Consider the following 27289-nt stretch of genomic DNA (forward strand, 5'->3'; position numbering starts at 1 on the left):
ATTTCAAATCAAGCTGTTTCATTGTGTTAAAAGAATGAGGAAACAAACAGATCAGGATCAGCTTGAAAAGTGGAGTTTTTCCTTTATTGAACCTTTAATAAAACATACACAATGTTGTTGGCCACTAACAATGAGACCCCCCTCCTCCCACACGGCTACATTCTAGTTTCCATAGTGACACACTGATTCACAGATGGTGAGGAGGGTGTTCTTACTTCTACATTAACATGTGGTATACATTTGTAGGAGGAGCACTGTTTAGGTGTGTTCTTTGAAACATTTGTTGGTGTGTAAATACAGCATCTACAGACTACAGTCCAGTGTTTCAACAGACTTTTACATAGCTAGACAACATCGGTGCTTGCACATGTTGAGTGTGACAGAGATCGACAATTCTGTACATTATTTGCTGCAATGATACTTAAAGCACTTTTCCATATTCCGCTCTCCAATGTTCCACTTTCCATTTCAATCACTGAATCTCTCGCTTTTCTCACCGAACAGCACTTCATACTTCTATTTCCCCCGTTATCATTCATCATCAGTGTTCTCCTCCTCAGCCCTTTTAGCCTGTATTTGTCACATACTTAAGCTTTCATTCCATCTGTTTCCCCAGTAAAAAATCCATCCCATTCCCACTTTACATTGCACTGAGCAACAATCAGGAGGTGAAACTCATTAGGACATATTCTAATATACATTCTGTTGGCCAAGACTCTTGGTATCAGTCTTGGGACTCCTAACTCACAAACCAGACACTTAAAATAGCCAACACAACACAGTACACAGTCAACCTCTTCCCTCCCTGCCCCTCATCAAAGTAAAACCCAACATTCAAATCATCATTCAGAGTTCAACAACAATACCCCGCACATCGTCAATCGAGGTTGGAGCCAGTCACAGACAAGAATAAGACATAAATGATGAGAACATTTGGTGAAGGACTGTCATTGGTTAGATCAGAGATAAGTTTTCTGTAAACCAATCAGATTATTTCCAAACAACATCAAGTTATAATAAAGGATCACTGTTGTATATAAAAAGATAAGGACATATCATGCTCTCATTATTCAGTAAAGGCCAACCAAGGACAGATATCTATGATACGGTACATATGGGATGCCTAATGCTTCCCTCTTACAGAGACAGATGCACTTTATTGTATCATCTTAACTAATACGAGGGCATTACAACTATGTAGAGATCTAATAATATTTGGCTGGGGGAGAAACGTTGTGCTGTGGTAGACATGTGACCATGCATTTGATAAAATCAACACTCAACATAGGAGCACGTTCACCTCCACAGCATCAGTCAGGCTAATAACGTGTTTTTCAGTCCCAACACCACCGGATCACGTAAGACAAATGGGACTTCAGTGGTGGAGTTAAACAGGCATTTGTACCACGCCTTGCTAACAGGCTGCACACTGACCGAGATACACTGGTACTGCTTGTCACGTCAGCATTTCCAGTATATTCCCCAGGTCTGAGATGAACTAAGTTAGCCTGGTCTCGCCATTCATTAGTGCACACCGTACAAAACCTTTTTGCAACAGAAAATTAAAACGAGTTTCTTATTGTAAAAATCCAGGTAGTTCCTCCCTGTTTCAGTCTGTTTTCTTCTATTTAGTGCCTAATGAATACGAACCTGGTCTCTGATATGTTTGACCTTTAGCCAACTCTTATCTGTCATGTTCATAATTGTCTGACAAGGCAACAAACAGAACAGTAGTTGATTAGAGCAAACATATCTGACCAGATCAGGCTATAGATTCAGGGGGAAATTCTAACCTCCATTTTGTCAAATTTTCACTTCATATCAGTGGGTGAAAATTGGACTAGAAGTTAGGACACCCATTAAGTGCCGATATTCTCCCCGTTTCTCTCTTCACTCTTTTCTGACTGTCCTCTTCCAGCGTCTGTCTCCAAATCAGAGGTTCTCCTAACCTCTAACCAGTTTAAACAAGAACCTGTCTGTGCGCTATATACAAAGAAAGAAATAGAAAATAACTTAAACCTGTATATACATAACCATTCAGATAGCAAAAAGGAGAGGTTAAACTGGTCAGCGCTGTTTTTTTCTCCCAGATGATGTTTAAATACAATGATTTATTTGACATCCCAAAAAGATTGTGTACCATCTGTCTTTTACATCGCTGAAGTTTCTATCAGCTGTAGTTCATACCTCGTCTTAAAAACGTATATGATTTATATGGCTTTCTTCACTGTGATTTCCATTGAATGGGTTGTTAGCATTTTCAGTAATCATGCCACTAGTGAGCTGAGTGTGATGCTTCTGTAACAGTTAGGAATGTACCGTAATGCTCCGCAGCTAGCTTGAAATGTTGCCGATGGAGCTAACCGATTGGTATCTTCTGTATAGCTCAATCGTGTTCCCGCGTTGTCATGGAAGGCGGTCACGTGTGTTGCAAAACAGAGGATCACTGGTTCGAGCCAAGGATGGAGACAGGGACGGTGGAGGAAGCTAAACCGTTAGCGGCACATTGACGTCGGTTACACTTCTCTAAGATAGAAATCAGAATAGAACTAGCCTACCTAAGGTTGAGTGTCAGCATGAGAGTGTGCGGGTTAAGATAGAAATTCGTCACACTGCGATAACAATATGGATTCTGTCATGATGCTATGCCTCAGACTCACCATGATGAGTGTCTAGTGCAAAAATTCCACCTTCTAGTAAGCAGCATGCCGTTTAAATAGGATGTTCTCTACTTGTTTGATAGATGCCAGCGAAGAATACAGTAAAGCAGACACAGAGACGTCTGAGTCACTAAAAGCGTCAAGTCAGGTTTTTTTGCAATGCTTTTTCTTGTTTCTTTAGAAAATATGTCTTGAATGTGAGTGTTGGATCGGAAGTGTTTTGATCGCTTTGGGCGGCAAACTGCCTCTCCTCATTGGGCTTTCCTCCTCCTGGTCCCGTCATTGGACCTTCCTCCTCCTGGTCCCGCCTCCTGTCTCTGTTTAACCAATCAGGGAGCTGCGTCTTGACAAGTCCACATTGCTGGCACTCAGTCCTCTGCATTCTGATAGGCCGGTGTTGGCGTCCTGGAGAGAGGGAGGGAGAAAATAGAAAGGATGTTTTTATTTATTCATTTCACCTTTATTTAACCAGGTAGGCCAGTTGAGAACAAGTTCTTATTTTCAACTGCGACCTGGCCAAGATAAAGCAAAGCAGTGCGACAAAAACAACAGAGTTACACATAAAGGTACAGTCACTAACACAATAGAAAAGAAAAATAGAAGTACAGTGTGTGCAAATGTAGAAGAGTAGGGAGGTAGGCAATAAATAGGCTCTAGAGGTGAAAATAATTACAATGTTTGATAAAGGGTAGGCACCAAACAATGTGTTAACTAAATCTGACACTAATGAAAGTCAAATCATTTCATTCAGACGTACATCTCAGGAGCTCAGTGACAGCAGTCCTTGGCTGGTAACTAACAGGTTAATAGCTCAGTGACAGTGATGGACGGCTAACCCCAGGTACCTGTGAGGGGTCTTCTGCACTCTTGTTGAGGAAGTTGAGGGAGCTGGCTCTCTTCATCCTGAAGAACAGACAGACATTAAGGATTCCATTAGCCTCAATAGAAACAGTGTTATTGCCTGGGTTTTCCTTTAACATTAGGTTACTACCTCAAGTGCCTTGTCGGCTCCCCACTAAAGAACAAACCCACTGAGGCAAACACAAAACTGATTCACACAGTATGAGCAGTGATGGGCTAGGGTGCAGACATACACGCAGTCTCTCTCACCCTGGGTTGCGGGGCTCCTGGGGGCCACTGCCCTGTAGTTTCTTCACCAGCATCTCACTGCTCCTACGCAGCGCTTCACGGATCTTCCCAAAGGAGCCGCTCCGACGCAAAGAACCGTGACCTTCCTGAGAGAACAAGACAACCACTGCATAGTAAAGGAGTGGCCTTTAAAACAGAATGTCATTTATGTATTTATTATTTTCACAAATGTTTTATTACTTACAGTAAGTACTGTGCAGAAATACAGTGTAGACATTGTTAATGTTGTAAATTACTATTGTAGCTGGAAACGGCAGATTGTTAATGGAATATCTACATAGGCGTACAGAGGCCCATTATCAACAACCATCACTCCTGTGTTCCAATGGCACATTGTATTAGCTAATCCAAGTTTATCATTTTAAAAGGCTAATTGATCATTAGAAAACCCTTTTGCAATTATGTTATGAAAACTGTTGTTCTGATTAAAGAAGCAATACAACTGGCCTTCTTTAGACTAGTTGTGTATCTGGAGCATCAGCATGCGTCTTCGATTACAGGCTCAAAATGGCCAGAAACAAATAACTTTCTTCTGAAACTCATAAGTCTAGTCTTGTTCTGAGACATTAAGGCTATGCCATGCAAGAAATTGCCAAGAAACTAAAGATCTCATATGATGCGGTGTATTACTCCCTTCACAGAACAGCGCAAACTGTCTCTAACCAGATTAGAAAGGAGTGGGAGGCCCCGGTGCACAACTGAGCAAGAGGTCAAGTACATTAGTGTCCTGTTTGAGAAACAGACGCCTCACATGTCCTCAACTGGCAGCTTCATTAAATAGTACCCACAAAACCAGTGTTAACGTCAAAAGGTGAAGAGGCGACTCCGGAATGCTGTCCTTCTAGGCAGAGTATCTCTGTCCAGTGTCTGTGTTCTTTTGCCCATCTTAGACTGGCCAATAACTCTGCCTAGAAGGCCAGCATCCCAGAGTAGCCTCTGCGGGTACTATTTAATGAAGCTGCCAGACTTGTGAGGCGTCTGTTTTTAATGGGCCTCTGTACACCTATGTAGATATTCCATAAAAAGAAATAAGCCATTTCCAGCTACAATAGTCATTTACAACATTAACAATGTCTACTGTATTTCTGATCAATTTCATATTTTAAATGGACAAAAAAAAAAAGAAGGTGCTTTTCTTTCAAAAACAAGGACATTTCTAAGTGACCCCAGACTTTTGAACGGTGGTGTACATCAAATCAATATTTGGTGTGACCACCATTTGCCTTCAAACAGCATCAATTCTTCTAGGTACACCTGCACACCGTTTTTGGAACTCGGCAGGTAGGTTGGCCCAAACATCTCGGAGAAATAACCATAGTTCTTCTGTGGATTTAGGCAGCCTCAGGTGCTTCTCTCTCTTCATGTAATCCCAGACAGACATGATGATGTTGAGATCAGGGCACTGTGGGGGCCATACCATCACTTCCAGGACTCCTTGTTCTTCTTAACGCTGAAGATAGTTCATAATGACTTTTGCTGTATGTTTGGGGTCGTTGTCATGCTGCAGAATACATTTGGGGCCAATCAGATGGGTCCCTGATGGTATTGCATGATGGATAAGTATTTGCCTGTACTTCTCAGCATTGAGGGGACCATTAATTCTGACCAAATCCCCAACTCCATTTGCAGAAATGCAGCCCAAACTTGCAAGGAACCTCCACCATGTTTCACTGTTGCCTGCAGACACTCATTCGTGTACTGCTCTCCAGCCCTTCGGCAAACAAACTGCCTTCTGCTACAGCCAAATATGTTGACTCATCAGTCCAGAGCACCTGCTGCCATTTTTCTGCACCCCAGTTCGTGTTTTTTCGTGCATAGTTGAGTCATTGACCTTGCTTCCACGTCGGAGGTATGGCTTTTTGGCTGCAAGTCCAGACTTCTCTGGACAGTAGATGGGTGTACCAGGGTCCCACTGTTTTCTGCCAATTCTGAGCTGATGGCACTGCTGGACATCTTCCGGTTGAGAAGGGAAGTAAGCATGATGTGTCTTTCATCTGCTGCAGTGAGTTTCCTTGGCCCACCACTGCATCTACAGTCCTCAAAGTTTCCCGTTTCTTTGTGCTTCTTCAAAAGAGCTTGGACAGTACATCTGGAAAACCCAGCCTGCCTTAAAATGTCTGCCTGGGAGAGACCTTGCTGATGCCGTATACCTTGTGTCTTGTTGCTGGGTAAGTATGCCTCGTTAGCTGAGTTTGGCTGTTCCTCACCCAGTTTTATTCCTCCTACACAGCTGTTTAGGTTTCAGTTCATGATTGTGTTTCAACCTACATATTGAATTGATGATCATTAGCACCCGTTTGGTATAATTGTTTCATCATACACCTGACTATATACCTACAAAATCCCTGACTTTGTGTAAGTGTACCTACGAGAATTGATGCTGTTGAGAAGCCAAAGGGCGGTCACACCAAATATGGATTTGATGTAGATTTTTCTCCTGTTCACTCACTTTGCATGTAGTTACCTGATAAATATAATATTTTAACATGTCTATTTTTTTAAAGCATTCTTACTTTAGAGCATTTTTTCACACCTGTCTAAAACGTTTGCACAGTAGTGTTTATCAATGTCTTTATCAGGCACAACAAACATCACACTAGATTTAAGCTACATATTCATTAGTGTCAAAACACTTCTTCAAACTTACGGGCGATTCACAATATATATCTCAATTGTTTTTTTCCTCTCTAAATCAATTTGTTGCACAATTATAGGTATATACACTGCATTTCAAACAGTTTGGAATAATTTTATGAATGCAGGGCTTGTAAAATTATACCTAGGCTAAATAAAAGCATTCAACCATAAGACCCACTAATAATGACATTATTTGAACCTTCTTTTTTTTAAATACTCACTGATCAAGCATTCAAGTCTACGAAAATGCCCCTTTTGTTACAAATGTAACTAGAACCATGCACATCCACTAATAATGACCATCTTCTGGTAGCAGGTATTATAGAACATTAACACAGGTCTCATTAACAGTCTCTCAAGCACAAGCCCATGGCTAGTAAGTAGACAGCTATTCTTTATATTTAAAGTCTGGCCAACTTGGATCTATTTGCTTGCTAACAAGGTAGAACAGTTGAGCTGTTATGAATACACCCTCCAGTCCGTCTCCAACTGTTTGAACAACATAGCCTCTTCATTTTGTTTAGTTGTTGAAATCAAGTGGTCTACCTGGATAAGAAGATGTTTTCATTCTGAGAAATAAGCGAGTTGGCAATTCCTTAAACAAATGCATATTTTTATGCTCATTGAACATTTCTAAAACACAGACTAGACAGCTAGCACATAACAGTCTGTGGCTAAAATTCTGCTTGCATTATCCACAATCATGTTCATTGATACTCTCGTTATAGTAGGGTCTGCTCTGTTCTAAAAGTTAGGAGTTGAGACAAAGAAAGTATTGTGAAGTAAAAGTTAAGTCCTCTATTACAAACAATTAAAATTATGTCTGAATTCGTGTGTCTAGAAGACCGGTTATGTCGGACCAAACCTCAAATGCAAATTGCGAATTTAAACTGCTTGTTGTCAGAGAGAAATAAGTTATATTTAGTTTATTTGTTGTGAGTGGTAGGGGAGGGGCTTGGTGTCTGTGTGTGAGTGGGAAGGGGCACAGTACACACAGCACAGAAGGAGCGAAGGAGACAAGACCATAAAACATTGATTCTTGCTAACAACATGTATTGGAATTAATTCGATATATAGCCCATCCCTAATTTGACTGTATGTTCACACTTACGAATGCTTCATCTTTCAACAATAATAAGACAAAGGAGGTTCGTACCCCGTTCCACTCTGCTCCGTCGTCCCCCTCACAGTCCCCCCGCTGGGGCCCGTTGAGACCCTCCCGGCTCTGCCGTCGCTCACCCCCTCCTGGGGCCCCATCCTTCAGGAGCTCCACCACCTTACTCTGGTTAATGGCATCTATACCCTGGGGGAGAACATGATAATGAATCCTAAATGTCAGCAGGGTTGAAACAGAGTGTGTGAGAGCTTCAAGACTCTAGACTACAACCTTTGATAATTGCACTGCCAGTGTCTCAGTGCTTGTACCTTCTTTTTCAGTGATTGTGTAGGACCTGCTTTTTTGAATGATTGCATAGTAAAACCTGACTGCATGTGCAGTAACTGCTACCTGACAGCGTATCACTGCTACCTGACAGCGTATCACTGCTACCTGACAGCGTATCACTGCTACCTGACAGCGTATCACTGCTACCTGACAGCGTATCACTGCTACCTGACAGCGTATCACTAGTGCCTGACAGCGTATCACTAGTGCCTGATAGCGTATCACTAGTGCCTGATAGCGTATCACTAGTGCCTGATAGCGTATCACTAGTGCCTGATAGCGTATCACTAGTGCCTGATAGCGTATCACTAGTGCCTGATAGCGTATCACTAGTGCCTGATAGCGTATCACTAGTGCCTGATAGCGTATCACTAGTGCCTGATAGCGTATCACTAGTGCCTGATAGCGTATCACTAGTGCCTGATAGCGTATCACTAGTGCCTGATAGCGTATCACTAGTGCCTGATAGCGTATCACTAGTGCCTGATAGCGTATCACTAGTGCCTGATAGTGACAGTGAATTACTAGTGCCTGATAGTGAATTACTAGTGACAGTGTAAGTACTAGTACCTGATAGTGTAGTTCTAGTACCTGATAGTGTAGTGCTAGTACTTGATAGTGTAGTTCTAGTACTTGATAGTGTAGTTCTAGTACTTGATAGTGTAGTGCTAGTACTTGATAGTGTAGTTCTAGCACTTGATAGTGTAGTGCTAGCACTTGATAGTGTAGTTCTAGTACCTGATAGTGTAGTGCTAGTACTTGATAGTGTAGTGCTAGTACTTGATAGTGTAGTGCTAGTACTTGATAGTGTAGTGCTAGTACTTGATAGTGTAGTTCTAGTACCTGATAGTGATAGCATATTACTAGTAACTGATAGTGACAGTGAATTACAAGTCCTGGATAGTGGAGTACTAGTACCTGATTATGTAGTAACTGATCATGTAGTACTAGAACCTGATTGTGTAGTACTAGTACATGCTCGTGTAGTACTAGTACCTGATCGCGTAAGTACTAGACCTGATCGTGCAAGTACTAGTACCTGATCGTGTAAGTACTAGTACCTGATCGTGTAAGTACTATTACCTGATCGTGTAAGTATTAGTACCTGATCGTGTAGTACTAGTACCTGATCGTGTAAGTACTAGTACCCGATAGTGATAGCGTATTACAAGTAACTAATATTGACAGTAAATTACAAGTCCAGGATAGTGTATTACATCATGTAGTACTAGAAATATTGTACACGTGTAGTAAATTACAATCGTCAAGTACTAGTACCTGATCGTGTAAGTACTAGTACCTGATCGTGTAAGTACTATTACCTGATCGTGTAAGTATTAGTACCTGATCGTGTAGTAGTACCTATCGCGTAAGTACCTGATCGTGCGTACTAGTACCTGATCGTGTAAGTACTAGTACCTGATCGTGTAAGTACTATTACCTGATCGTGTAAGTATTAGTACCTGATCGTGTAGTACTAGTACCTGATCGTGTAGTACTAGTACCCGATAGTGATAGCGTATTACTAGTAACTGATATTGACAGTGAATTACAAGTCCTGGATAATGATTTACTAGTACTTAATAATGACATTGAATTACTTGCACCTAATACTTACTGTGAATTACTAGTAATGTATTCCTAGTAGCTGATAGTGTATTCCTAGTAGCTGATAGTGTATTCCTAGTACCCGATAGTGTATTCCTAGTACCCGATCGCGCATTACTAGAACCCGATCGAGTATTACTAGAACCCGATCGCGCATTACTAGTACCCAATCGAGTATTACTAGAACCCGATCGCGAATTACTAGTACCCAATCACAAATTACTAGTACCCAATCGTGAATTACTAGTACCCAACTGTGTACCTGACAATGAATTGCTAGTAACTGATAGTGATAGTGTATTACTAGTACCTGACAATGTATTACTAGTACCTGATAATGTATAACTAATACTATATTACTAGTACCTGATAATGTATCACTAATACTGTATTACCAGTACCTGGTAGCGTATTACCAGTACCTGGTAGCGTATTACCAGTACCTGATAGCGTATTACCAGTACCTGGTAGCGTATTACCAGTACCTGATAGCGTATTACCAGTACCTGGTAGCGTATTACCAGTACCTGATAGCGTATTACCAGTACCTGCTTGCGTGTCTTGGTAGAACACTCCTCCAGTGTCTCAGCTGCCTGTAATTTACCCTGTCTGCGGTACAGCGCCCCCAGGCTCTTCAGGGTGGTATTGACAGTAGGACTGACAGGAATGAGGTACATGTCAACATCTTGTCATCATTAAACCACAATGTTAATATAATTTAAAACACTGAGTTGTGTATTTATCTCCCATTCAAATTAAGTTTAATACTAAGTCTCACCTGTCAACTTTGCAGGCCTTGTACCAGCTCCCATACTCTACACAGGGACTAGCTTCCTTCCTCTTCCCCTGAGAGAGAGTGGGGGCAAGAGAGAAAGAGATAAGAGAGAGCGGAAAGGCAGGGAGAATAGAGGGGCAGTTAGCAGCAGTAGACATGAATTATGACCTTATTATAAAGCCTCAATTATTAATACATGAATATTCTCCGTCTTTATCTCAGTCCTATTGGTCTACCCATCCATCAGAGTTCATAAGCTGCCATTAACAGGTAGGACAGAAGGACCATGGTTCAGATCAGTCATACTGCAGCTACCTTGCTCTCCTCTCTCTCCTCCGCATGCATCCAGATTGGCTTGTTATCATCTGCAAGAGAAGAGGATGAAGAGAAGAGGGGATGAAGAGAGGAGGGGATGAGTGGCATAGTTTTATTTGAATATTCATATATTTTGTTTCACGGACCAGAAACATATACCGTATACCACGCGTTATGAACCGTATACCATACATTTACCATACGTTATGAACCGTATACCAAGCGTTATGAACCATATACCATACATTTACCACGCGTTATGAACCGTATACCATACATTTACATACGTTATGAACCGTATACCACGCGTTATAAACCGTATACCATACATTTACAATACGTTATGAACCGTATACCACGCGTTATGAACCATATACCATACATTTACCATACGTTATGAACCGTATACCACGCGTTATGAACCATATACCATACATTTGCCATACGTTATGAACCGTATACCACGCGTTATGAACCGTATACCACGCGTTATGAACCGTATACCATACATTTACCATACGTTATGAACCGTATACCACGCGTTATGAACCGTATACCACGCGTTATGAACCGTATACCACGCGTTATGAACCGTATACCACGCGTTATGAACCGTATACCACGCGTTATGAACCGTATACCACGCGTTATGAACCGTATACCATACATTTACCATACGTTATGAACCGTATACCATACGTTATGAACCGTATACCACGCGTTATGAACCGTATACCATACATTTACCATACGTTATGAACCGTATACCACACATATACCATACGTTATGAACCGTATACCACGCGTTATGAACCGTATACCACACGTTATGAACCGTATACCACACGTTATAAACCGTATACCACACGTTATGAACCGTATACCACACGTTATGAACCGTATACCACACGTTATGAACCCTATACCACATGTTATGAACCGTATACCACATGTTATGAACCGTATACCACACATATACCATACGTTATGAACCGTATACCACGCGTTATGAACCGTATACCACATGTTATGAACCGTATACCACATGTTATGAACCGTATACCACATGTTATGAACCGTATACCACACATAGAACATATGTTATGAACCTTAAACTATATGTTATGAACTGTATACCATATGTTATGAACCGTATACCACGTTATGAACCGTATACCACACATATACCATACGTTATGAACCGTATACCACACATATACCGTACCTTATGAACCGTATACCACATGTTATGAACCGTATACCATATGTTATGAACCGTATACGTTTGGTATACCTTATGTTCCCTCACACGACAAATAAAAGGTATTTGCATTTAAAACCAAAATGGATAAATTTATGGCATATCATTAAAGATTATTCCACCTCAACGCTAACTCCGTGAAACCTACAGTGTGTGTGGGAACACAGTGTCCCATGCCAGACCCCTGTACTGTGCTCTACTGAGCGTGACAGTGTTTAAGGGTTTGATTGGCTTCAAGGCAGTGCTGCATTAACATGCTTTACACACGACAGATAGCCTGTATTAACCCTGAACTGACTGACTGGCCAGGACACGACCACGCATGGTCAGCCAATGACCACAGGGTTTACAGGGTAGTCCCGGCCAGAATGGACATACTGTTGATTCACACATCTTCTAATGCAACATGAAGAGTTGATGGAGGTGGTTGGTCTGGTGGTAAATGTAGTAGTAGGGTGCATTCCAAATGGCAGCCTATTCCCACAGGGCTCTGGTCAAAAGTAGTGCATTATATAGGGAATAGGGTGCCATTTAATTAATAATAATTGATTGGATTTATATAGTGCTTTTCTATCGAGGTACTCAAAAAGCTTTACATAGTAGGGGGAAACTCACCTCATCCACCAGCAATGTGTTGCACCCACCTGGGTGATGCATGGCAACCATTTTGTGCCAGAATGTTCACCACACATCATCTATCAGGTGGAGAGGTGAGGAGTGATGTATGCCCATTAGGAATGAGGCCATGATGGAATGGGGCCAGGTTGGGAATTTAGGATGCAGCCCTAGCTTGTCAGTGAGTGTTGTGTTAATGTCCACTGTAGGACTGCTGGTCGTACGAGACTCACTGTTGACTGATCCAAACTCCTTCTCGTGTGCTCTGGTTAGGATCTCTTTGTACAGGGACTCAGCATCCTTGAACTTCCCCTGTTTGAGGTAGCATGTAGCCTAGAGAGATGAGATGAAACCTCAAATGGTTTGATGTGGAAATACAACTCAATACACAAGCCAATAAATGTAACAATACCAAGATCGCAAAAAAAACATCTGTCTGTTCAACTTGAATAAACTTGATTAAATCTCTCAGGGAGAATTCTTAAACTGAAAATGTAGCTCGTCAACCCTCTACTACAATGTCTAGAACCCTTCTCCCTCCCTCCTCACCAGGTTGTTCTTGGTCTTGGCTACGTTGGGGTCGTCAGCCCCCAGTTTGGACTGGTAGATCTCCAGGGCTTGTCTGTAGTAATACTCCACCTCCTCGTACTTTCCCTGGTTCTGACACAGCAGGGCCAGGTTGTTCAGCTGCTTGGCCACGTCAGGGTGGTACTTCCCCAGGACCTGAACACACAACCATTGAAATACTTTACCTACAGGAAACGACAAGGAAACGACAAAGTACATATACTTTCACTTGTGAGTTATCATGGGCTATGAATTTATCTAACCAGGAAGAACTCTGTAATGATCCATACCTTCTCTCTAATCTCCAGGGCTCTCTTACAGAGGGGCTCAGCCTCCTTGTACTTGCCCCTCTTCCCGTAGAGCACAGCCAGGTTGTTGAGAGTGGCGGCTACCGCAGGGTGGTCCTTCCCCAGGGTCTTCTCTCTGATGGCCAGGGCATCGTTCAGCAGGTGGGCTGCCTCTTTGTACTTGTTCTGGTCCCTGGAACAAAACATCTCATCATGTTAGAAGATGAATACATGTGCTACCTGTAGTTAATCATTAAGTCTTCAGCCAGCTATTCATCTGAGCAAGTGTATCTAAAACTATCCACACATCCATCCATCCTACACACACACACCTGTAGACCAGGGCCAGGATGTTGAGCATGGTGGCCACGTCAGGGTGGTCGTGTCCGGAGGTCTTCTCCAGGTCCTCCAGGGCCTGTTTGCAGAGGGGCACGGCCACCTCGTACCTCCCCTGGGAGGCGTACTGGATCACCAGGTTGTGGAGAGTCCTCAGGCGGGCCGGGATCTCATAGCCACCCTGCTGGGCCGCCACCTCTCCACTGGGCTGGGCTGGAGGGGGAGGGGGAAACACAGCGGAGAAGGGAGGGGAAACACAGCGGAGAAGGGAAACACAGCGGAGAAGGGAAACACAGCGGAGAGGGGAAACACAGCGGAGAGGGGAAACACAGCGGAGAGGGGAAACACAGCGGAGAGGGGAAACACAGCGGAGAGGGGAAACACAGCGGAGAAGGGAGGGGAAACACAGCGGAGAAGGGAGGGGAAACACAGCGGAGAAGGGAGGGGAAACACAGCGGAGAAGGGAGGGGAAACACAGCGGAGAAGGGAGGGGAAACACAGCGGAGAAGGGAGGGGAAACACAGCGGAGAAGGGAGGGGAAACACAGCGGAGAAGGGAGGGGAAACACAGCGGAGAAGGGAGGGGAAACACAGCGGAGAAGGGAGGGGAAACACATTTGGGAATGACATCAAAGTTAGTGCTCTGCTACAGCTGATGATGTCACAGGTTTGGGTTCTCTATTGCTCTCGTACAGGTGTTGACTACCAGTCTCTGGGTTGGACACATAGTAAACATATTTAGATTTTTTTTAAATGATGTTAATCATTTAGACTTGTGGGATTCCCCTATATGGTCCTCTTCTTGATCAATTAATCAATCATCATCATACCCTGTCCCTGGTCGTCATCGTTGGGGAACAGGTCGTCCAGGCTGTCTTTAGACGTCTCCCCTGCAGCCTTCTCCTCAGACTGTGACACGTCGTCGTCAAACTTCTTGATCTTGTTCATGAACTCCAGGTGCTTCTTCTCTTCCTCCAGCTGGGCAACACTCTGCTCACTACGCTGCAGCTTGTGCTGGGGGAAGGAGAGGAGAAGAAGAGGGGAAGAAGAGGGGAAAGAAGAGGGGAAAGAAGAGGGGAAAGAAGAGGGGAAAGAAGAGGGGAAGAAGAGGGGAAGAAGAGGGGAAGAAGAGGGGAAGAAGAGGGGATATGAGTGTGAGGGAGGTGAAGCTCGACAAATGTTTTGCTTTGGAAGGGTATAAAATGATAGCATACTCCAAAATCTAAATTGACGAGATGAGCCCACATCATCGACGGTGTACGTTGGGACATGGACTCATAACGCTTTAATCACTTTGGGTCTAGAAACATCTGAAAACCATTGATAGAGTGAACTACCAGTGCAAGCAGTATGTAGTGATATGCTGTACACGTACCTGTGTTCCTGCTAGCTCATCTCTTAACCACTGGTTCTCCTGACACAGTCGTCTGACCTGGGCTCTTAGCTTCTGTTTCTCTGACTCCACAGCACTCAGGTGACCCGACAGGGCAATGATCACCTAGGGAGAGAGAGGGAGGGGTTAACCCTCTAGTCTAAGCCGGGGAGGGGGGGGGGGGTTTCTACTAAATTATGGAATCCTTATAAGAACCCATTTAGGTATCCCCTAAAACATATACACACGTCTCATGGTCTGACAAACTCTGCCACCTTTCACCGCAGATGCGGAAGGCCGATATCGGCGATTGAGACGCAGCCCACGGGGGAAAAAAAGAAGATATCTCTAGCTTAGACAGACAGATATTTATGGGGATCTATATTATGCTAATTAGATTTCCGCAAGGCCACAGATATGGATTCAAGAGGGTCAATTGAAGGAAGAGAGAAAGCTTTGAGAATGTTTCAGTTTCTAAAGAGTAAGCGGCTAGCCTTGGGGTGATGATCACCTGAAGAGAGGGACTTTGTTTGATCCATTTCATCTTTATTTATCTAGGCAGGTCAATTAGGAGCTAACTAATTTTAAATGACAACCTGGCAAATAGGGGGGGATGGATTCAAATAATACAGGAAAGCTTTGATAATGTTTTGGTTTCAAAGGGTTGGTTTCAAAGGGTTGCGTGTGTATAATATTATTAATTTAGTGGGTGTTTTTTCTGTTCTATTTTACACATGTACACGTGTGTTTTAATACATGGTTTAATTGGAAATGTTTTTTTGTTGTTGCATATCCTATTATCAACGGAGACTCTGAGGCGATTAGGGTAAGTGCCTTGCTCAAGAGCACACCTTGTCGGCTCGGGCATTCGAAGAGCAACCTTCCGGTTACTAGCCCAACGATCTAACCGCTAGGCTACCTCCCATGACTGACTGCTTGTTGTAACCTATTCTGAGACCAGTGCAAATAACGTCCTCTTTTGGATGACAATAATATATTGTTCTATTCTACTCTATTCAAAATAGGGTGGGGAGGTGGAGGAGTGAGTTGAGTCGGAGGGAAAGCTTTGCATGTCTTTTGGGACGTTATTTTACGCATTTCATGTTATATCAGTCCATCAGTGTCTAAGGCAGATTCCCACTGGCACCTTCCTACAGGAAGAACAACTCCCCTATTCTCTATAATTCAACGTCCTCTCTTTCTACAAGAGACATTATTCTAAATAAATCCTTGTGTTGAGTATTAGTCACACAATGTACCACGTCATCGTCGAGGACCAGAATCATCTTTCCCCCCTTCACTCATGATTTGTCATCATTGCATCATCATCATCCTGTACCTCTAAACCAGAGTAGTAAGCATCTTCCACTCAACCCATCTCTCCTGTCTCTCTTTCTTCTCTCCCCCCCCTCACTGAATCCCTCAACCCCTTCTTTCCCCCACATCTCTCTCCTACCTGTGCCTCTCCCAAGCCTAAATCTATGGCCTCCAGGCTCTTCCGCAGCAGGCCTGACTTCTCCTGGGCAGCAGGTGGCTGGGTGCAGTCCAGCAGGGACGTGAGGAGCTGGGCATGCTCCCCTCTGAGTGTCTCCAGGCCCTGCATCACAGTCTTTGTGTTGAGCACGATCTCATCCTGGGTCAGGCGCTCCAGGGCCTCCTCGCTGTGTGGGTACACCATGGTGGACATAACCTGAGTTCACACACACTGGAGGGGAGAGAGATTAGTTTTGAGTTAGCATATTCTTGTTCGAAGCTCTTAGAATCAAGGCTTGTTAGAGGACGAGCCATCTAATCATATTACAAGACTCAGAAAAAAATAATGTCCGATTATGAGATTATTTCAAGGATGAGCATTAGAGGAACACAATCCCTCCAAGAGATTATGTTTACACAACTGTTCAGTCTGTTACCAACAACCAACCATGCCACAGCTCACTCCTCTGGGCCCTCTGCCTCTGTTCCAATGGGACTCGAATCTTTTGAGCTTGAATAAATCAATTAATGAGCTGTAAGCATTTCAGTTACAAAGCTATTCGATACATAGTTTGCGTGACACTACCTTTATAGTCAATCTATATCGCGACTCGCGAGAGAACAGAATTGACTAAATGGACTCATGGAAGTTAAAGACACGCATCGTCGCAGATTTATAGCTGGACCGAGCAGAAATGCGCGACTCCGCGACTTCTCCTCCACTCCTCTGCTGTAGACGCGCACCTGTTCTCCTCTCGCGTCGCCAAGAGGCCCTCGCCCACACAATCACCTCGCTCCTCCCTTCCCCACCCGCACAATCCATTGACTGCAATGCACCAATATGAGCGATCCCGTAATTTCCCATCCGATTGCCACAACTAACACATCTCTCAAACGCTGTATGGAACGTTTGGCAATTTGCAACGCTTGTTGTCGATCCATCTTACCGTCAATAGTAGCCTAGTATATGGACCAACACACTTTCGGAATCACCCCTCTCACGGGATGACAAGAAATGAGAGACAGAGGATGAATGAAGGAGATCGACAGAGCAGAGCATTACAAGGAAATAAAATACATTCAGTATTTTTTGAGATCTAATCTATTATAAGATCTTGGCCTTTATCATACAAAGAATGATAGGCCTTAATGTCACACGCAGGCTCGTATCCTATAACAAAAAACACTCCGACATGTTTGCAAGCATAGAGGCAGGTTTGAGGCCCAGAACGAAATATGCTTCTGCAAGGGCTTTCTGCAATGGATGCGGTCGTGAGAGCACAGTACAAAGTATCTATTCTAATTCAATGAGGACCATGACAAATTCCCCAACACTTAAAATAAGCGATGACTCGTCGAAACAACGTAGCGAACCAAGACGAGCTCGATTGGCAACATAGTTGAACGTTGGTGATATGACGAGCCTGGTCTGGGAGAGGAGCACAGGTATGATTTTGTAGCCGAACTCTCTCGATTGGACGTAAGAATATAAGCCAATACAATTCATATACTGTTAAAAATACACTGACAAACCTCGTAATGACTCTCAATCCACACGTTACCTTAATCGAAACGGTTCTATTTCCCCCAAGACAAGAGCGCTGCCCCCGGTAACCTCGAGCTCAAACAAAGCACCACGGACTGTTGTGATGCTCCACTTCAATCCCTTTTTGTAAGAGTGGGCGACGCTCCTGAACCGCAAGGCTGAAAAGATAACGGTACCGATATTAACCTGCGTTTACATAAAGATTGACGGTATAATATCACCGATTTTTAAAATGATACGTTTTCTACAGCTAAGCAAATTGTTAAATGCAGTCAGGTAAGTTAGTGGGTCTGTGCACCACGATAAACATCTATTTACCTTCTCTCTCCCCAGTCCGCCCGCCGGTTAAATCCTGATGACACGTTACTCGGTCTGCTGCACTATAAAAATAAACCCACGACACACCACTGGCTTTAATCCCGTTGTATAACGTCGCTGCCGTCTAAAAGCGAGCAAATTCCAAGCAATACATTGTAACCAATTATGCTAGCATGGCTGGCTAGCTAATGAATTCGAGCCTGCCACGAATTAGCCTAGTCAATGTTCTCGTCTTCCGTAACTTGAACCGGAGCAGCGCTCTAAATACAGGAACACTATTTGCCGTGAGTCGGCATCGTTCTATCCATCCCCAGAATTTGTTTTAAAGATAGTGCGGGACTGGTACGTTCTCTCACAGTTTGAGAAGTGTGTTCCAAGGATGACAGTCGCTACCCGAAAATGGCTGTTGTCCGAATTCTCCCACAATCCACAGCCTCAGCCCTGGCGCTATGACATCACCCCCGCCGGGGAAGGGGCACGGTGTTGAGGCAGGAGGTATTCCTTTTCTTCATTCTAATGTAGACATATATTAGGCTATATAGATGGCGCGATTTTCATGTTTTTAAAATGCACTGATAGGCACACTCCAACACTCAGACATAATTTACAAACGAAGCATGTGTGTTTTGTGAGTCGGCCAGATCAGAGGCAGTAGATGACTAGGGATGTTCTCTTGATAAGTGTGTGAATTGGACCATTTTTCCGGTCCTGCTAAGCCTTCAAAATGTAACGAGTACTTTTGGGTGTCAGGGAAAATGTATGGAGTAAAAACGACAACATTTTTATTTACGAATGTAGTGGAGTAAAAGTAAAAGTTGTCAAAAATATAAATAGTAAAGTACAGATACCCCCAAAAACGACTTAAGTAGTACTTTAAAGTATTTTTACACCACTGTCTAGAGATGCCAGACACACTTGAACTGAATTAAAATTTATAAAATAGGTTGTTAATTCCTAGATTACTTTCAAATTAATGAAAATACACCAGAGGACATAAAAATCAGGAGTATTTATTTAAAAAACAATGAACAGTTCCACTTTTCCATCACACAACATAAACATAAAAAAGCAGTACTACAAAAGATTTCAAATAAAAAAACAAGGACTAAGATACATTACAGAAGTACATTTGTTTTGTATGTACAAGCATTATTATTGTTTATAGGCAAAAGGCAAAAAAAGCTGCTGAAGAAACAATGGCATGTGCAAAAATACTCTCCAAATCCACAAGCGTTAGAATCCTCCCCTCAAACTACTAGCTACCAAGCATAACTATGGTCTATGCAGTGTTACACAAAAACTGATTCCCTTCTGTGATAGGCTGCTATGTTACAAGCAGGGAGATCCTTTCAAATGGGTTCTATTAGAAGCAAAGGTTGTGGAATCCTGACAGAGACTCTAGATCTTACGGTTTGTTCTAGACCTCTCACTCCATTTGTTCTGAAACACATTGTGATGATAGAGGAGAGGAAGGAGATTATTGATAATTAAAGGGATTTATTAATAGATCATATTGTTCTTCCCTTCACTAGGGACAGGTGTTTTTCAGGATCATGTGACCTGAACAGGAAGTCTGGGCCCTGGTTATAGGTTTAGACCAAAGACGGTGGATAAATTAAGATATCTTATGTGATAGCAGCTGGGTCTGGTCTACTTAGTTAATTGACTGTATATGAACCAGAAAAAAATGAGGGAGCGAGATGTCTTGCTTCCTCTTCCGCCTCTGGTATAGACTATAACCAGGGCCCAGAGTTGTTCTAAGTCACATGGTTAGGAATAACTGCTGTCCCTAGGTTCTGACTGGAGGGAGTACAGCTATGACCGGAAGTTACTTTTTCGTAGCAGGTTAGGAGAAACAAGAAGCAGGTTAGGATAATTAAAGTGGCAGATTAGGATACTTAGGTTAAGGTTAGGATTAGCTCAAATTTTCTCCTAACCTGCTACGAAAAGTAACTTCCGATCGTAGACTATACTCCCTTTAGTCACAACCCTGTCCCTATACGTTAGTCATGAAGACCATCACAGCAACCACAGATCAGTACAGCTAGAGACACAGGTCAGTACAGCTAGAGACACAGGTCAGTACAGCTAGAGACACAGGTCAGTACAGCTAGAGACACAGGTCAGTACAGCTAGAGACACAGGTTAACACACAGCAGGTCAAGTTAGAGACGACAGTCACACAGGAAGAATAGGCCTAGAGAAGGTAGGAAAAACAACAAACAACATGTCAACGGTGAGACCGGTGAAAGACAGGGGACTGAACTGTGAACAGAGACTGAACTGTGAACAGAGACTGTGAACAGAGACTGTGAACAGGGACTGAACTGTGAACAGAGACTGTGAACAGAGACTGAACTGTGAACAGAGACTGTGAACAGAGACTGTGAACAGGGACTGAACTGTGAACAGAGACTGTAAACAGGGACTGAACTGTGAACAGAGACTGTGAACAGAGACTGTGAACAGGGGGAGAGGAGAGAGAGTAAAACAGTGGAATGTTTCATGGTAACATCATCTTTTTCTAACATTGAAATACATTATTTTGGAACAAGAATCATGATTTAAAGTTTTGTTTTGTTGTTGTCACCAAAAACACTGAACACCTATATCTATCTACACCCTCTCGTCAGCTTGGCTGTAATATCCATGTAACAGACATTTTTGGCAGTGATTCTTTTTGTCTGTCCCGTTCGTTGAATAATTCCGATTCCCCTATGAAAACAAAGCAGTTCAAATAGAATCATATCTTACACTCCTTATGATGCTAATAACACGTTGCAAGGCAAAGAGCAGTTGGAGCTCTGGCAGTAGATGTCGCCCATAACGACTGATTCAGGGTCAGGTAGTTTTAACTCCCCCTAATGGTTATGGTTAGAACTGGAGGGCAGGGTAATCTGATCCTAGATCTGTGGTTAAGGAGACACATCTGCACATCATAGATACAACCACGTACATAACATACATAGATACAGTCAGTTAAAAGATGGGTCCAAGTCCAGATGAAGATATGTGTCTGGGTCTAGCCCGTGGCTGGTGGGCAGGGACACGTAATAAGAGCAGCAGAGTTTGATGGTCTGCTTTGAATAGTGCCACTGCCCTGGCCATATCTCTCTTTGGTACTCACAAGGGAAGTTGCACAAAGTATCCAAGCTCACAGGCTACAAAGTTACAAGGTCAACTGACTATGGAGTTTGGAGAGAGATTATTATGGTGCGTTTGTGTTCAAAGAACAACAGAAAATGCTCTAGTGAAGTAACAGCTGGTTCTGGCCTATAAAAAGTGTTTCATTTGTAAATTAACAGTCCGCTATCTCTCCTGCCATCAGTTTTTTTCTCTCTCGAATTAAACGAGACATTCACTGATAAAATGGGTTTAAAACTTCCAAAAATGGAGTGTTCCTAAATAATGAAGCTTCTGATGACAGTGAGATCAAATAAACGAAGACGCAATCAATGAATATTATCTGCATTCAAATGAGGTTCAGGGGATATCACCAATGACTGTTGGAAATGCATCCTCGTACTGTGAAATCTTTGCATGCTATCATTCAGACTTATTTGTGGAACATGCATAGCTGTGTATTCATTCTCAGTGAGTTTGAAGGCCTTGGTGCAAAACCCTTCCTTTGTAAGAACCCCCCCCCCCCCAAAAGAGAACAGGGACAGATATTGAGTTAGTTACACGAGATGTTGACGTCACTGCTGAGAAACCTCCTACCTCCAAGTTACCATGAAAATCATAATAATAACAGCAAAATTGGACACAATGTCATTGTAATACTTGACATTGGTCATAATACTTACAGTGCACAGGTGGGGTTAGGGCTACAGGTGACCCAGCGCTAAGTTACTCACGACTGGTCAGCGTTCATTCTAGATGCCAAGAGGACCAGTGTGTTTCTTAGAACACATCGTCATTTAATCAAATCAAGAGAACAATGCCGACCACAATAACTGATTGATAAAGGGACAAGCCTTACAGACAGCAGTAGAGTTTGGACAAACAGTGAGCTCTGAATTTGGAGGACTGGACTGTGTTGTTACAACATCAAAACGGAACGTTTCCTTTTTTTACTCTTCGTATGCATTTCATATCAACGTATATCACTGGTGAGAAAAAAGCTTTTTCTTGTATTTAGGGAGCAGGAAAAGCATTGCTACTGTACGTGTTGTCTGTTGTTTGTTCCATTTGTCATGCACAGTTCCCCTCCATAGCCCATAATAACCATGTCATTACTGTTAACACAACATTATGTTCTTGTTATAACTGGCACGTGGGTGGTGGAGTTTACAGCATGCAGGTCTGGGTTAGAGCACGGATTGACCGTTGGCAGGTTCAATGTGATAAGAGACACCGGTCGGGGTTAAAGGGTCAGGGGGTCAAGGGTTCATAATGGGAGTTATTCGTGGGGTTGCACCTCATCGTTACGGTTAGTTGAAAGGCAGTTAGTTATCTTGTGCTGTGTTCCCCTCATACACACATCACACTGGGAGAGAGGGGCATTTTAATTCAGTAAAGTGACAAGTAGCGCTCCACCCCTTCCCTCCATCCCTCCTTATAGAGAAATAAGACAAATATAGAAAAAACCCTCCATCGTGATTGACAAATACAAGTGCCATGGCGTTCTGAGAGGCGGGGTCTGTGTGCGTAGGTGGGACGGGACTGGCTGAGGCAAGGGGGCCAAGGGGGAGGGGTAAAGGGTGGACCCTAGGAGGGGGGTTTGCTGTAACCAAACAGTCCAACAGGGAAGTACTTGACGTGCGTGGGCCACTGGGCGGCCAGTTGGAAGAACTTGACGTCGTTCCACTCCACTCCGTCTATGGACACTGCAGGGACACACACAGGGAAGGAGACACAGCTAAGTATGGCTGTTGTTCAGACAGAGAACACTTGGGGCTGTGTCCGAAATGACACCCTATTCCCTGTATAGTACACTACTTTTGACCAGGGCTATTCCCTATATAGTGCACTACTTTTGACCAGAGCCCAATGGGCCCTGTACAGGGAATAAGATGCTATTTCTGACACACTCTTAGAGACACTTAAGAGGTCCATTAACACAGCCCATTCTCCATTTACTCTTTCCTACAACATCCCCAATAAATCATGTTCCCCTCACCCTGGCCTCACCCCGCACTCACTCCACCCTTACCCCACCCTCACCCCGCCCTCCCTCCACCTTCACCCCGCCCTCCCTCACTCTTCCAGTTTCTCTTCCTACTCCTCCTATTTTCAGAGATTCCTCTACAGTACACCTTCACTGGATCATCCCTCCCTCCCCCCCCCCCCCCCCCCCCCCCCCCTCCCTCCCTCCCTGTGTTATGTTGCTGTACCTTTCAACATGGTATGATGCTGCTTGGCAGAACAGATGAGTCTGCTGATGGCCTCGATGACCTGGCTCTTAGAGTCTACGTCCTTCTCCTTCGGTTTCTTACCCAGGAAGATGGTGGGAACTACAGAGAACGAGAGTGACATCGAGAGAGACAGAGAGTCAATCTTCATAACAATACAATTCAATGCACGGAAGAAAGAAAACCAGAACTAGAGGGCATGTATACATTCCACCTCCTGTCTCCGTATTAAAAACTGTTGTAATGCTGAATGACTTTGCCTGTGTATTATAAAATAAATTATACTCTAAAACTCTTTACCCTTCTTGTTCTTCTCCTTGGTGACCACTGTCATGGCCATGGTGCTGACCTGGGCCTGGGTCTCACTGATGCCCCCTCCTGGTAGCCTGCTGACCTGCAGGGACCTGAAGGCACTCTTCAGGGTGTTCTTACCGCCCGTGTCACGCCGTTCCCCGTCACGTCGCTTCTCCGCCAGCGACGCCAGCCAGTAGTCCACCTGCAGCCCGATGGTGTCCACACCATGAGGCATACTGGGGCTCCTGGAACAGGAAGGGGAGGGGCCGGAGACAGGAAAAGGTGGGGGTTAGGGTACAATGCAGGAAAGGAGAAATTACGGAGGTTCTTGGTTAAAAATGCCAAAAGGCTGTGTTGTTTTGGGAGGTTTAGGTATGGGGTATTTAGTGACAGAGCAGGTTATGGATTCAGGGGCATACATGTCAAACAGCGCATCAACCCTGACCCTGAGTCAGGTCACACCACAGAGGACAGTAGAGTCTGTTACAGCACCAAACCCCATCACAATGATGGGCTATAACACTAGAACATGCTGATGTTGCTGTGTTTGTTTTTATCTGTGGTCAGACTTGACTTTCAGCAGGACAGACAAGAAGGGGACAGAATGAACTTGAGATGGATGATCTGATCTGTTTTGAGGAGAAAAGGGACTGTTGGGAATATTTCTCTCTCTCTCTCTTTTTACCTCCCTCTCTAACTTTTTGTCTCTCTCTCTCCATCCCTTTCTCTCTCTCTATCGCTCTCTCTCTAACTCTTTGTATCTCTCCCTCTTTCTCTCTCTCTCACCATCCCTCTCTCTATCGCTCTCTCTCTAACTCTGTCTCTATCGCTCTCTCTCTAACTCTTTGTCTCTCTCTCTCCATCCCTCTCTCTCGCTCTAACTCAGTCTCTCTCTCTCCATCCCTCTCTCTCTCTATTGCCGCGCCCTCAGAGCATGCGCAGACCAGCTGACTGGTGTGTTTACGGACATATTCAATCAATCCCTATCCCAGTCTGTTGTTCCCACATGCTTCAAGAGGGCCACCATTGTTCCTGTTCCCAAGAAAGCTAAGGTAACTGAGCTAAACGACTTCCGTCATCATGAAGTGCTTTGAGAGACTAGTCAAGGACCATATCACCTCCACCCTACCTGACACCCTAGACCCACTCCAATTTGCTTACTGCCCAAATAGGTCCACAGACGATGCAATCTCAACCACACTGCACACTGCCCTAACCCATCTGGACAAGAGGAATACCTATGTGAGAATGCTGTTCATCGACTACAGCTCGGCATTTAACACCATAGTGCCCTCCAAGCTCGTCATCAAGCTTGAGACCCTGGGTCTCGACCCCGCCATGTGCAACTGGGTACTGGACTTCCTGACGGGCCGCTCCCAGGTGGTGAGGGTAGGCAACAACATTTCCACCCCCCTGATCCTCAACACTGGGGCCCCACAAGGGTGCGTTCTGAGCCCTCTCCTGTAGTCCCTGTTCACCCACGACTGCGTGGCCACGCACGCCTCCAACTCAATCACAAGTTTGCGGACGACACAACAGTGGTAGGCTTGATTACCAACAACGACGAGACGGCCTACAGGGAGGAGGTGAGGGCCCTCGGAGTGTGGTGTCAGGAAAATAACCTCACACTCAACGTCAACAAAACAAAGGAGATGATTGTGGACTTCAGGAAACAGCAGAGGGAACACCCCCCTATCCACATCGATGGAACAGTAGTGGAGAGGGTAGTAAGTTTTAAGTTCCTCTGCGTACACATCACAGACAAACTGAATTGGTCCACTCACACAGACAGCATCGTGAAGAAGGCGCAGCAGTGCCTCTTCAACCTCAGGAGGCTGAAGAAATTTGGCTTGTCACCAAAAGTACTCACAAACTTCTACAGATGCACAATCGAGAGCATCCTGTCGGGCTGTATCACCGCCTGGTACGGCAACTGCTCCGCCCACAACCGTAAGGCTCTCCAGAGGGTAGTGAGGTCTGCACAACGCATCACCGGGGGCAAACTACCTGCCCTCCAGGACACCTACACCACCCGATGTCACAGGAAGGCCATAAAGATCATCAAGGACAACAACCACCCGAGCCACTGCCTGTTCACCCCGCTATCATACAGAAGGCGAGGTCAGTACAGGTGCATCAAAGCTGGGACCGAGAGACTGAAAAACAGCTTCTATCTCAAGGCCATCAGACTGTTAAACAGCCATCACTAACATTGAGTGGCTGCTGCCAACACACTGACTCAACTCCAGCCACTTTAATAATGGGAATTGATGGGAAATGATGTAAAATATATCACTAGCCACTTTAAACAATGCTACCTAATATAATGTTTACATACCCTACATTATTCATCTCATATGTATATGTATATACTGTACTCTATATAATCTACTGCATCTTTATGTAATACATGTATCACTAGCCACTTTAACTATGCCACTTTGTTTACATACTCATCTCATATGTATATACTGCACTCAATACCATCTACTGTATCTTGCCTATGCCGCTCTGTACCATCACTCATTCATATATCTTTATGTACATATTCTTTATCCCCTTACACTTGTGTCTATAAGGTAGTAGTTTTGGAATTGTTAGCTAGATTACTTGTTGGTTATTACTGCATTGTCGGAACTAGAAGCACAAGCATTTCGCTACACTAGCATTAACATCTGCTAACCATGTGTATGTGACAAATATCATTTGATTTGCTCTCTCTCTAACTCTGTCTCTCTCTCTCCATCCCTCTCTCTCTTTTTCCCCTCTCTCAGAGAAGAGGCAACGCTGTCAGGTCCTTGGGGGCCACAGTGTATACTGTCTATAGGTTAGCGTTCCTATCATGGACTTAGACATAAAATATGTGTCCAAACACTCTCTGGCACTTAAATGATCCATTCATGATTGCCCAGAAAGAGAAGAGAAAACGTAGCAACTGGAATGATCCTCTAATAAGAAATATAAGACGACAGCCATGCCAGGGGTTGCAGACCTACCCCTGTACTGCCAGAACACTGCCCATGGAGGGAGAGGAGGGGGGAGTGGCAGCCTCTTTGATCAGCCCAGCGGGAGAGCTGTGGGAGGGAGGGGACGTAGAGGGAACAGCAAGGCTCACTGCCACACACTCTTCTGTGTCTCCTAGGCAAGAATAGATGACGGTGAGATAAATGTTATTATTTGTTTCAAAATAAGTATATATACACTACCGGTAAAAAGGTTTAGAACACCTACTCATTCAAGGGTTTTTCTTTATTTTTACTATTTTCTACATTGTAGAAT

General features: G+C 43.9%; 2 protein-coding genes across 4 annotated transcripts in view; both read right to left on the reverse strand.

Annotated features, from left to right (window-relative positions):
- Positions 1-57: 57 nt before the first annotated feature.
- LOC139415968 (kinesin light chain 2-like) lies at positions 58-18789 on the reverse strand. 2 transcript variants are annotated; one of them, XM_071164168.1, is made up of 16 exons: positions 18363-18778; positions 18061-18202; positions 16482-16730; positions 15029-15151; positions 14484-14667; positions 13651-13867; positions 13322-13511; positions 13014-13187; positions 12698-12797; positions 10589-10638; positions 10277-10344; positions 10047-10155; positions 7603-7749; positions 3771-3895; positions 3506-3563; positions 58-3065 (listed from the first exon to the last, which is right to left on the reverse strand). In XM_071164168.1, the coding sequence occupies exons 3-16, from the start codon at positions 16710-16712 to the stop codon at positions 2982-2984; spliced, it is 1860 nt and encodes a 619-aa protein (XP_071020269.1). In that variant the 5' UTR covers positions 16713-16730; positions 18061-18202; positions 18363-18778; the 3' UTR covers positions 58-2981. The 2 variants fall into 2 exon arrangements, with proteins under 2 accessions (XP_071020269.1, XP_071020270.1); XM_071164169.1 differs by lacking the exon at positions 18061-18202 and having other exon boundaries at positions 18363-18789.
- Positions 18790-19353: 564 nt separating this feature from the next.
- The window catches only part of LOC139415969 (phosphofurin acidic cluster sorting protein 1-like), an 89480-nt gene continuing 81544 nt past the window's right edge, over positions 19354-27289 (reverse strand). Inside the window, exons 21-24 of one of the 2 annotated variants that reach the window (XM_071164170.1) lie at positions 27007-27148; positions 24017-24255; positions 23699-23818; positions 19354-23191 (exon numbers count right to left, since the gene is read on the reverse strand). In XM_071164170.1, the coding sequence (XP_071020271.1) occupies positions 23073-23191; positions 23699-23818; positions 24017-24255; positions 27007-27148 (620 nt within the window). In that variant the 3' untranslated portion in view covers positions 19354-23072. The remainder of the gene's footprint in view (positions 23192-23698; positions 23819-24016; positions 24256-27006; positions 27149-27289) is intronic. The other variant, XM_071164171.1, reaches the window with a different exon arrangement.

Source organism: Oncorhynchus clarkii, chromosome 9 (assembly GCF_045791955.1).
Source record: "Oncorhynchus clarkii lewisi isolate Uvic-CL-2024 chromosome 9, UVic_Ocla_1.0, whole genome shotgun sequence".
Classification (NCBI taxonomy): domain Eukaryota; kingdom Metazoa; phylum Chordata; class Actinopteri; order Salmoniformes; family Salmonidae; genus Oncorhynchus; species Oncorhynchus clarkii.